The sequence below is a fragment of the Phyllostomus discolor genome, chromosome 12 (genome assembly GCF_004126475.2).
Source record: "Phyllostomus discolor isolate MPI-MPIP mPhyDis1 chromosome 12, mPhyDis1.pri.v3, whole genome shotgun sequence".
Taxonomy (NCBI): domain Eukaryota; kingdom Metazoa; phylum Chordata; class Mammalia; order Chiroptera; family Phyllostomidae; genus Phyllostomus; species Phyllostomus discolor.
Window position 1 is genome coordinate 45,232,568 of NC_040914.2, and position 12,455 is coordinate 45,245,022.

General features: G+C 50.6%; 1 protein-coding gene across 3 annotated transcripts; it reads right to left on the bottom strand.

Moving 5' to 3' along the window:
- Positions 1-442: 442 nt before the first annotated feature.
- On the bottom strand, positions 443-12,068 carry FBXO22 (F-box protein 22). 3 transcript variants are annotated; one of them, XM_028502314.2, is made up of 7 exons: positions 11,835-12,068; positions 11,580-11,718; positions 8,715-8,802; positions 7,888-7,983; positions 6,039-6,203; positions 4,124-4,289; positions 443-2,091 (listed from the first exon to the last, which is right to left on the bottom strand). In XM_028502314.2, the coding sequence occupies exons 1-7, from the start codon at positions 11,975-11,977 to the stop codon at positions 1,674-1,676; spliced, it is 1,215 nt and encodes a 404-aa protein (XP_028358115.1). In that variant the 5' UTR covers positions 11,978-12,068; the 3' UTR covers positions 443-1,673. The 3 variants fall into 3 exon arrangements, with proteins under 3 accessions (XP_028358115.1, XP_035869089.1, XP_035869088.1); XM_036013196.1 differs by lacking the exons at positions 11,580-11,718; positions 11,835-12,068 and adding exons at positions 10,035-10,042; positions 10,289-11,558; XM_036013195.1 differs by lacking the exons at positions 11,580-11,718; positions 11,835-12,068 and adding an exon at positions 10,285-11,558.
- Between the last annotated feature and the right edge of the window lie 387 nt (positions 12,069-12,455).

Genomic DNA, 12,455 nt, shown 5'->3' on the forward strand with positions numbered 1-12,455 from the left:
TATGACTTCCCTTCCTGGGCAACCTTTGTTCTCAGCAGGGCGATGGGCCCTCAAGCAACACTGTAGCATTTACTGTCATCCTGTTACAACCCTATGAGCTGCTGCAGGAACTTAACTCCATATCAAGTAGCCTGTGGTGAAATTGGGCTCATCACTTGTCATTTCACCACGGTTCTGAGAACCTATTGACACCATTAAGTGAGGACTTCCTGTACTGCTCTGATTTCTCCTGGGTCAAGTTCTCCTCCTATTCTGCACCAAGGTCACAGCCTGGTGGCATAATGAATTTGCTGTTCCTAACAAGCCCCCCCCACAAGGCTTGACTGCAAAATAGGATCCCTCTGTTAACCTCAAATGTTATATGAAATGACCCTGCAGAGCCACTTCATGTAAGTGACAAAACACTGTAATCCACTTCATCCCCTGGCTCATATATTTTAAAATTTTCATTTTTAAAATTCATTTTTCTTCTACAATTTAACCAACTTTGGTTAACATCACAGAACCAAAAAATTTACAATGTGTTTTCCTTCTGTGCTACGTAAGCACAGCCAAGAACTCAAATTCTGAGGCATCATCTACTTGACAATGGTACCAGTGTTACATAATAAAAAGTTAATAGCAACATAGAAATGCCTGCATACTACTGTGCACAGACTAAACATTCTGTGACCATCGGACCGTTTTTGGACTTTCTTCAGGAACTAAGATCGAGGGGAACTATAAGACAAGGGAAACTTTGAAGCATTTTTATCATGTGCATAAACAGGAAGAGAAAAATCTTTCCAGGCAAAAATGGGGAGAAGAGTGCTTAAAAATAGAAAAGCAGGAATGTCAGCACATTTGATGTCACTTACCTTACAAGTTTTCTACCTTCCTGTGAGAACCACCGAGAACTACACCAGAGGTGTCTCGCAGTAGCTGCATCGCATCGGGCTAGGGAGCAAATGCTAGCACCGGTTGTCCTGCGACTAAGGCCCAGGCGAAAGTGGCTTAGACAAGACCGGTGTTCATTCCTGTCTCATAACACGGTCGGAGGGAAAAGGAAAATTGTTTTCCTTATAGAAGACTAAAACACCGCTTATTAGTCTTGGCAATTTATTTCACTAAGCAACTGTAGAGAACCAAAACAAAAATAGGTCTTCAGTATTTATCAAATAAGTAAAAAGTCAGTAATAATTTCATTACAGCTTGTGAAAAAATTGGTAACATTGTAAAGCGGAGAAAGATTTCTCGAGCCATCTGAATATTTTCCTCCTTTACGAAGGGAGGAAAGTGTCTTCATGATTCTGCTAAAAGCTCACCTAACAATGCTGAGGTAGTCACGGAATGCCTGCAGTCACCATCCTTCTACAAACCCCCCGTCCGCCCTCCTCTGCGGGAGGCGGGTTAAAATCACGCGCACAGCAGCTGCAGAACCTGGTGCGACAGCCATGATCGGTTTGCTTGCGCCTCCTGCGAAAGCTCCCAGCCCTCGTTCTGTATGAAGTCACACACGGGGTTGTCCTTCTATTATGTTAAAACTACCCCAAAGAAATCTTTAGAGCATCAAAGCTACAAAACAAATACGTGTAAAGCTATTTTTGTTTGAAATGCACACACCCCAAGTCTCCGTTTCCTGGGAAGGCAGAACCCCAGAGTCCTGTGCTGTGGAAGCCCCTCCCCCGGCAGCTCTACTTGGGCGACCCGAGGTGAATCAGCGCCATCACTGTTGTGTAGCTGTGAAACAAGTCGTCGTCCTTTACCTCGTTACACTTCTTCAAGACGAAGTTCCCAGTGACGATGCGATCGCATCCAATTTCTCCGTTCCCAAAGAAGCCAAACAAAGGCACCCCCGGGAAGAACTTCCTGAACGCGTCGGCCTCCACGTTCCCCTTGGCTCTGTAGTACTGGGAGCCCCTGCCCACGCAGGCGAACATGAAGCCCACGGTGTTGCGCTCGGGGATGCCGGCCGCTTTGAGGCGCTGCATGGCCGCCTCGGCCGTCTTCTCGTCGCTGACGTCCTCGTTGAGGAGCACGGTGGCGCTCTGGACCCGCGGGCCGCTGAACGACAGCCCGGCCACCCCAGTGGCGTCGATGTCGAGAGGGTGCCTGGAACAGTCAAGCAGAACAGCGCTAGTTTATCATGAAGCAAAAAAAAAAAAAAAAATTAAAATTTTAACGGGTAAAACAAAAGAAAAATCCTCCTGATTCACTGGCTGGGAGCTGCTGCCGTTAGCGGCCCTCCCTCGGTCTGCGGCTCACCTTCCAGTGCGAGTGGGACGAGGGTGGACACACTATGGAAATGAGCGCAGAAGGCACGTCACGTCCACGGGCAAGTGAACCCCTAGTCTTTCAGTCGCAGAGACAGGGGGGCAAGTGCAACTCCACGGAGATTTCCAAAGCCAATCCCGAGTTCGGAGGGGCACCCTTACCTTGTTCGCTTCCTTACAAGTAATGTTACAGCTTCCCTGGCATACACAGTGGTGTCGAGCACATGAAGCTTGTTGGGGCTATTTCCCTCTTTTGTGCTTTTCCCCCACCTCGGCTATTCAGTCACGGAAGATGTTTCTAGCTTTATGTTGTTGGGTCCGTGAAGAAATACGATTACATTGCTGGGTCTTGTTTATTGTTTTCAGCCTAAAATTCAGCTTAATCTGAAGGTTAAAACATGTTTCCTTTTTTGTTTGTATTTGCCTGACACTTTTCAATAAAATATTTCATTCTTAATAAAAAAAAAAAGTCTCAATACAATGACAAAGCATAATACAGTGAACACCCACAGGGGGAAAACGAGGACCTTAACATTTCTGTCATGTTTACCAACATCAGAGGCTATGAGTCAGGCAGGAGTCACTGGACTGACAAGAAACTATGACTCAAAAAGCTTAAATGACTAATAGAGTAAAGCCAGCCAGTGGCAAAGCCAGTTCTGAGGGGCAGAAGCCACCTTCCCGAGGCTCCTGTGGCTCCTCTGACTTCACCCCAGTTCCTCTCCGGCACACGACTGCCTGTGTGTTGTGAATCTCTTGCCTTAGAGAGTCACTGACCTACCTTTTTGGGGGGGTGGGAGCAGGCACATATCTGAACACCCTTAGGTCCCTGCACTGCCTTCTGCAAACGGCTTCTCGTGCACGCTGACCCAGGACGAAGACCACACTGACGTGTCCTGCAAGGGACACTCTCCACGGCAGCTGCACGAGGCCGAGCACTGCTTGGAGCTCAGTGTGCTTGGCCTCCCTCCCTTCCTCCCCAACGACGGTCCAGGGGCCTGACTTAGCTTTTTGCTTTCCCTGACCCAACAGTGGAGGCCAAGGGCAGATAAGGTGCAACGTCACACCTGGGGCAACTGACACGGCCCTGAGAGAGGCTGCGTTCTAACCACGCTCCACGTCGCTAACTCTAGAGGCAAAACACTAACACGAACAGTGAGAAACAAGCACAGGGGTTTGCAGGGTGCGTCAGGGGGTAGGAGTGTCACCTTCCTGCTTTTGGAGACAGTTGATATTTCTGTTCACTTAAGTAGCTCAAACTCCAAACACTACATACGTGCATTCAAAATGGGAAGGGAGTTATGACAGCAAATTTTTTTTTTGATCTTTGAAAGCAGAGCCTTAAGTAAATAATTGTTGTGTTTGACAAAGCCGTTCAAAAGATCTAGTACAGAATTCCAAACGCACGTGCTCAGTGGCACAGGTGGGCCTGCAGGGGCTCCACAGAAACAGAAGTTTTATGGCCAAACAGACTGGAGGATGGCCACGGGTAATGTTACTGCCCCTCTAGAAGATTCCAGAAGCACTAAGCACATCAGGGGCTCTGAGAAGCTTGACCCAGAGATCTGCTCTTGGACAGAACTGGAGAGGAAGTGACACGCAGGTCACGCGGAGGCAGAGCGGGGCCTTAGTAGACAGGCTGAACATTACTCCCGAGAGCCCGTGCATCCCACCGAGAGGAAGTTCTTCAAGGACGACGTGTGTGCGTCTCGTTCTCCAGCTGTGAGCAGAACTGTGGTGAGTGAGCCCCTCACCCAGGACCCACCACGACACGGAGCGAACGGTTAGGTTAACCAGTCTGCAAATTTGTTTTTAAAAAGAACCACAGTGACAAAAACCCCGAGGCTGCGCCCCTCCGCGCACAGACGTACTTTTCGGAGGTCAGCGAGGCCAGGTTGTCCACCTGGCCGCCAGCCACGATGACGTTCAGGTCGCTGAAAGTGCCGATGACTCGCTGCAGGTAGTCGCTGGCCCCCACCCGGCAGCAGTTGTAGCCGAACACCAGGACCACTCGGAGCTCGGGGTTGTCTAGGAGGCCTGCAGGGCAACGAGGAGCAGCAAGGAGTCACGGCCGCAAAACGGGAACTTTAAATTTACCCGATTAAAACGTTACCGTCTACATTTTGAAAGTAAAATGTTACTGTTCAAACCTGCGCTTTCAGTTCTGTGCAACTTAGTGCTTAAGCTGTCAAATGTCCCCTTTTCTACAAACCTGAACGCAACCCAAAGTCTTTGCTACAGTTTCTCCCCAGTAAAAAAACAAAACTAAGTGGCTGTTTGAAAACAGCACACAGTCAACACCCCACACACATAAGGAAGAAGCCAGTCACTGAGCAGCACCTGGGGGCCAGGCCACGTCCTCCCAGGCCCCGCCTGGGACGAAAGCGACCCTGCTTCGCACAGAACAGTGAGCAGCGGTGGGAGCCCGAGACCCAGGGAAATGGAGAAAAAAGGCACTAATCCTGAGTGGGCTGAATGGTGGTTCCCCCCAAAATACATCCTCATTGAATACCTGGACTGGGGCCTGCTTTGGAAGAGGGGTCCTGGAAGTTATAATCACGGATCTTGATGAGAGATCACTGAATGAAATTGAGAATTTCTGTATCATGAACCCACTGAACACAGCCACCCTCTTGTCAGCATCAACCTGCCTCTCTTCTTCGTTTGCTGCGCTGACTCTGCGGCCGAAATCCCCTCCGTAACCCTGCACTGTGCCGCCCTGCGAGGGCTCACGCAGCCTTCAGCGGCAGGCGACACAGACAGGTGCCAGGCAGTGAGCTGAGGGCTCCAACCGCGTGTCTGGTCTCAACCTCAGACCAACAGTTTCCTAACCACGTGACCGATTCTAAAGCGAGCCGGTCTGCTGAACGTTGTTGGCTCCATCCAGCCAGTCTCCCAACGCCAAGTCTCATGAGGACTCAACAAAGCTGCCCTGGCTTGGCTACCCAGACACACTCGCGCCTGAAACCCTAGTTGCCTCTACATGTAACACCGGGTTGCTTGGAAAGGCTCAGTCGGAGGTTCTCCTGAGAGGAGTTTGCCCCGCGTGGCTGTGAGGGCTTGCACAACCCAGCTACCGCAGGTCTTGTGTCTGCACTGCGTGCTCTAAGACACTCAGCTCTCTACTCCCTTTGGACTCTGAGTCCTCATCCACAGGACAGCCCAATAAATTCCACCAGCAATGCTGTCGTGAGGACCCGAAGCAGCCTGTGGTGCGGCGCCCGGCCTAGGCCTCGGGAAATGCTGGCCATTCATAAACGTTCCTTTTGTGGCCACGGGTTTTGATTCTCGCTGGCTTCGTGGCCATTTCAAACAACGGGGTCTTATCGCTGCAGGCGAGTTGACCTACGTGTAGACGAAGGGGTCACCACTGCGGATTTTTTATGCCAACCGTGATTTTTAACGAGTTAATGCCAACCATTTCATTTGCAGATTGTGGACAAAAGGCCGTGACACTGCCTTCCTCGCTTGAGTAGCCAGTTCGCGGCTACCGTGTGAGATGAAGCTTCGTCGTCAGAGCTTAGACACGGAGCCGGTCCTTTCACGCTTCCAAACGACCCCTCGTGACCTGCCTGCTTCAGCCACGCTTCCCGAGTGACACGTCCCCGTGAACCCTTGCTCGACAGAGTCTGCCTTCGCCCACGCCTTTTCTCAAACCTGAAACGGGCTGCACTCGCCTTCCACCTCACGTCTGACCGACCCATGGCTCCAGTCCCGGGCACCTCCTCTGGACTCGGACGCAGTCCACCAGCAGGGTGGGGGTTACGGTAAAGAGCAGGAGCTTACCCGCTTCGGTGAGGCGACGTCTTTCTAGTGTTGGGTTCTTTGGATCCTTAATGAAATGGAAGGGCTGTATTTTTATTCCTTCAATCTGAGGGAAGAGGAGAGCAAAGCCAGATTCTCCAATTTCTATTTCCTGAGGCCGACTGCTACCTGATCCCATGGGCGTCACTAGGAGAAAAGTGAAGCAGTTTGGTGAACAGATGCCACAAAAATGGACGGTTCAAACAACAAAACTGAAGGTTCCTGACACAGAGCACACGCCACCTCCCACCTGCCCAGCCAGCCAGCTAGCCAGCATGCTCGCGGCCACCACCCAAGATTTCAGCTTCCAGGTTTTGGGCAGTACAGTCATGATGCTCTGCAATGACTCAGAAAGAAATCTGTCTATAAACAAAGACCCAACAAGCAAATGGGGCAACATTTTTTAAAACAGTGAATCTTTTTAAAGATTTTATTTATTTTTATTTTTAGAGAAGGAAGGGAGGGAGATAGAGAGAAACATCAATGTGCGGTTGCTGGGGGTCATGGCCTGCAACCCAGGCATGTGCTCTGACTGGGAATCGAACCTATGACACTGGTTCACAGCCTGCGCTCAATCCACTGAGCTATGCCAGCCAGGGCTGTTAAAACAGTGAATCTTTTAAAAAGGGTATGAGATGAAGGGTATGTGGGTGTTTAATGTACTATTATTCTTTCAACTCCTCTATAGGTTTAAAAGTTCTCTAAATAAAAAGTTGGCGGGGTGGTAAATACTTCTTCACAGCAGTCCCATTTTAAAAAATTTATCTTGAACATACATATACACACACACTCACACATAAATACTTTTAGCAGAAAAATTTTAGTAACAAATAAAATGTCAAAATGTCCTACACTGATATTTAGATTAAAAGTTACATTTATACAATCAAATGTAGCCATTAAGAATGATGTATTTATTAACATGGAAATATGTGTGTAATATGTTGTGAATGTTAAAGGAAGGTATCAGAATCAAAATTGTATCTCCCCAAAATGTACATGAAGTCCTAACCCCCACTGTGGGGAGATGATGGAAGCACAGAGTCCGATCAAGTACCCTTACTCATTTGTGAATACCTGAACTCCTTGGTACTTCACTGGGCAAGTGAAGTACCAAGGTTAAAAGGTTACCAGTGGTTAACCTTTTAAGAGGTTAAAAGTCTCCCAGTGAAGATCAGAAATGACCACTAGGGATTACTACTGAGTGGAACAAAGATAATACCCAACATTTACTCACTGTTGACTGCACACCTGTGTTCTAAGTGCCTTCCGTGTGTTAAGTCACTGTACCGCCTGAGGATGGTACTACCGCTCCCATTGCCCAGGTGGGGACCTGGCACCCCTCGGGGGCTGGTCCTGTGTGGTCACACAGACAGCATCGGTGCAGCCAGATCCCAGACCAGGTGGCTGAACCACTGCCCTTGTCACTGCCTCAACAGGGCGTCTCCCTCCCCTTAGCTAGAGAAAACAATCAAACCATAAAAGCCAGCAAATATTCAGAGCAGCAAACTGGGAAAATGGCACTACGTAGGCGACCAACTTCGGAAGTGGCAGCCCAGCAGAGAAACAGCAGTTCCTGGGGCGGCCCCTGCCCTCACCCAGCGGCAGCAGTGACCGCGAGCACGCTCACCGGCGCGGTGGGCAGAGGGGCGGAAGACAACCGCTCCCCCTCGTGAAGGGCTCCTGGGAAGACACGCGGTACAGCTGGTGTGTACAGGCAGAGACAGCCCAGAGAGGTGGCACAGTGATCACGGCGACCCACGCCAATGTGTTTTGCCCGGCCGAAAATACAAATGCGAGGCAGGAAATCATGCTGGGGCCTTGCTCTCACCTATGATCCCTGGGGTCACGATCCCCAGGATGTGGCACTGCTCCGGGAACAGCCTCTCCAGGGCCAGCGCCGTGTCCATGGTCGTTCTTTTCCTTGCTGTAAGGACACAGTGCGACAGTGTCAGCTGTCGCCCGGGCAAGCGCACAGCTGATGGCGTGGCGGGAAAGGCAAGCACTGAACAAAGTGTAAGTCACTTGACACCGGAATGCTCCATACGGTGGAAGTTTAAAAACTTTGAGGAAAACAACTGGGCTCCTGTTTCTGGCCTGTTTCACATTTTAATCCTAAACTTGACCTGGTAGCACCACCAGCTGGCCTTTCTGCTTTGTTTGCATACAGCCTTCGCTCCAATGATGTCAAACTCTACCGCAGCAGCGAAACTTTAGACTTGCTATCGTGCCTCTCTGGTCAGCTGTGATTAAAGCTGCAAAAACAGCCCCCTGGGGTCCAGTTGGAGGACTACCCACTGCCTCAGTCCAATGACTGCAGTGAGCAGGTCCCCATCATCCGCCGCCAAGAAAGGCGAGAATAGCCAGAGATACACATCCTGTTTTAATAATACAAAGAAGGGCCTGGAGGAGGAAAGTATTTCAAAGTGAGAAAAATACCTTTCTAAAGAAACTGTTTCAATTGTGCTGCAAGGGTCAGGAGCCAAACCCTGAAGAAAAAGGAGCTCTTCAAGCTTCAGAGACAACACAGCCCTGCCTTCTACAGAGGGGAGGCCCAGAGCCTCAGAGAGTCACCCTCAGGACAGGACCGTATCTAACTCCAAACAAATGGTACAGAAGGAAACAAAAACACCCAAAACTTTTTCTCTTGATACTCGCCTCTCTTGTGGCCTCGACACTCTTCCAGGCTAATGAAGGTGTCAGAATCAGCCATGTAAAGAACCGTCTGTGGTAAGATGTGAACATTCTGCAAAGAGAAGAGTAGCTGGAATTAGATCACAGGAATCCACAAGTGCATCTGCGGTCCCTGGGAGTCTGCGGTCCCTGGGAGTCTCGCAGGGTTCACCCGGCGGCTGCCCCGCCCTCCTTCAGGTCAAGGACGGCCCATTCTGAGTCCCTCCACTTAATGTCTCACTCCTGCTCTTTCCTTTTCAGTTCATTTATTTGTTAAACATCTACTCTTTCTTCAAGCCAAACTAATTCCTGACTCACTAAAGAAGTTTATTTTCATAATAATGTAAGCTCTTAAGCAAATAAGTACCAGAAAAAAAAAAAAAAAAGCCCCTGACTTTACCTGAACAGGCACTACAGTAACAGAAACAGCTTTGGCAACAGAGGGAAGGTGCCAATGTTCACACTGATCATCCCCTTGCCCATCAAATTAAATATTCCTTCACTCCAGCCATGTTCCTACAGGGGTCTTTTGCTTATGATCACCCTCTCCCTCTCCCTCTCCCTCTCTCTCTCTCACACACACACACACACACACACACACACACAATCTGCTGTATATATTCTCCTGTAGCTCTTTTCCTTTCCCACTTGACTTAATATTCTGTCCCCCAAGACACAGCTTATGTGCCTCCTCTTCCACTAAGCCCTTTCCTCGGCCCCCCAGCACCGGACCTCCTGTGCCATATGCTTCCATCCCAGCAATGCGCCACTGAGGAGCTGGGTGTGTTTAAGCTCACGCTTCCCACTAAACCTCACAGACAGTAGCAAAGCGGCAAAGTGGCTGAATTAAATGAAAAGGGTGAATATATGTTTCCTTCTGAGCTGGTTATTTTCAAAGACATTTGACTATCACGATGGAATGAGGTGGTTACCATATAACAAAGTTTCGATGTTAATTGCACGGAAAATGCTGATCCATTATATTTTGAGGGTGCATGAAGATGTCTCATATTAGATGCCACTGAGACAAACTCATGAAAGACACTGCGACACAGCGATGCTGCTGTGGCGGCCTCAGGGCGGGGTAAGACACAGGGATACAATGTCCCTGCTACACAAGGCATCTTCCCAGAATGCAACGTCGTTGCCAACATTGCAACTTCCACAACACATTCACATGACATGTGGAGTTCCAGACTCTTCTGAAAAACTGGATGTTCTGGCCACAGGCCGCGTGCATTCCCCTTGACTGGGGCTGCACAGAGGCGAGCTCCCTCCGCTGTCACACGGAGACATGTGGCTCACCAGAGACACCTGCCTAACTTTGGAGCCATTTGAGTTTGTGGTGCCTGCTGCACACAGGAAAGGAGAGAAATTTTAAAAGATTTAGGCATTCATGCTGACTGCCATAAACCCACACAATGACCCTGGAAAGTGTTTAGGACTTAAGCTCCTTATTCTTAAAGACTGGAGGTCTGGTGCTGAGGTTTTATAATTCTCTCTTTTCTGGTACCCGCTAAAGAGCAGTTGCTGAATTGCCCTTCTCGGTTCTCACCAGAAGCCTCGGCAATGACAATCCTCGCCAAGAGATGTTCTCATAGCACAGAGGAAGACAACTAGAACCCGGTTCCATTATTCAGAGAAGTTCCAAATGGCAAGATGTTCCAAAAAAATTTTAGTGGACATTTAGAATATTTTAAATAAAAAAGTTAATAAGAGACTAAGAGGCTACGCAGAAGTAAATAAATGAATACATTGAAAGAGGATACTAACATAGTTTCAAAGTATCTCCCCACCAAATATTTACTACAGTAGAAAAGAGTAATTTTACAGTAGCGACACCTGGCTGACACCGTATTAGGAAAAAAAATCAAAGGTACTATCACCAGAGATGGGCCCGATGGAAACCATATGATGGCTAGTAGGCTGCGACGAGAACAGCATCGCTTGGAATATTATGGCCAAAGGTATGTAATCCAAACCTAAAATACATCATACGCTTCACAAACTAACTGGCCCGTGTCAAAGTTGTGGAAATCGAGGAAAGCTGGAGAAACAGTTCCAGATCAAAGACTTAAGAAACAGGACAAATAAATGCAACATAAAATTGTAAACTGAGTCCTTTTGCTTTGAAGGATGACACTGGGAAGACTGGCAAAATGTGCATGGAATAGGAGGCTCAGACAGTAGGAAGGCACCCATGGTAACTCCCCGACTTTACTGTCAGAGTCAGGCGGTGGCCATGCTACATCCGTGTTTGTGGGTAATTCAAGCTCAAGTCTAGGGATATGAGAGAGCACGGGGTTGGCAAATCCCTCTCCAATGGCTCCTCCCACTGCCCAGTGAGATACCACAGCCTCAGTCACCTGTGTTAAGGAGGCTGCCTCTCTGACCTCTCAGTTCAAGTTTTCACCTGCCCAGGTGATGCCCATCTTTCAAAAGTGGGGCCCAGAGATACACCACAAAAGAGAACAGCATCAGGGTTTGAAATATTTGGGTTCAAGATTAGTTCTTGGCCTTTATATGCGACACTAAGCTAAACAGACCTGGTTGCCTTTCCTGCAAAGCAGTGACAATAAAAGCTTTGACGGAAGCAGGTAAAGGAAAGGTTCTGCATAGAATCATCACAATGGTAAAAATCTGGATCCATAAAGTGCCCAACATTAGAGGACTGGTCAAATACGATCAATGGCACACCCTCACAATATACAGTCATGAAACCTGACATTTCCAATCTTTTCGGGACCTGAGAAAGTGCTCCCTAATCTATACAAATAAAGCCCATGCACGAAATTGGGATCAAAACAGACCGACCTCTCCAAGGCTGACCCACCCACCCGTCTCACTTGCCTCGAGCTCCCGGGCTGCCACGCGGACCAGGCAGTGCTCCTGCGGGTGGCCGCCGTCCGCCGGGCCCGCCGCGATCCAGGCCACCCCGCGCTGGGCCCGCAGCACCCTGCGCACGCTCTCCCTCCACAGGCGGCTCACGCTGGGGGCGCGACCACAAAGGGCTGTGAGCGGGAGTCCGTCCCTCCCTGTCACCGCCCGACCCCCGCCCACGCACCCGGCGGGGCAAACCCCGGCCAGCCCGCCGCCGCTCCTCACCCGGCCACCCGCAGCAGCGCCTTGGCAGGCAGGAAGGTGAGCACTCGCTCCACCACTTCCGCCAGGTTGCTCAGCACGAAGGCGCTCCGTGGGTCTGCTGAGGCGCCGCGATCGGCGCCACCGCCGCCGTCCACCCGCTCCATTCCTCCCCGCCGGTCCGGGCAGCAGGACCACCGCTCCGAGGGGTCGGGAGGCTGCACCAGCTCCCAGCCAGCGCACTCCGCGCAGGCGCGCACGCCACTTCCGGCGCCTGGGACTTCTGGCAGCAGACTTCCGGCGTGGGCCCTCCGGCCGTAGCCCTCCCGGAAGCTGTCAGATCCGCAGCCAGTCCCGCACGCAGGGCGGCCTCCCGCGCGCGCAGCCGCCGCCTCTTTCTCTAACTCACGAGTCTCTGAAGGCAGCGAGAGGTGCCCTTCCACGCCTGTTAGTACCGCGAGCCCAGCGACCCAACGGGCGGTGTCTGCGCGCACCCGTCCGCGCGTGGCCCGGCTGGACAACCGACCGCACGCAGTCCCCGCGCCGCATCGGCGCGTCTGGCGCTCTCCTCCACCCCAGGACTGCGGCGCTCGGCGCTCCGCGGGCCGAGCTTCCACTCCCCCCCACCCCCCACCCCCCGAGAGT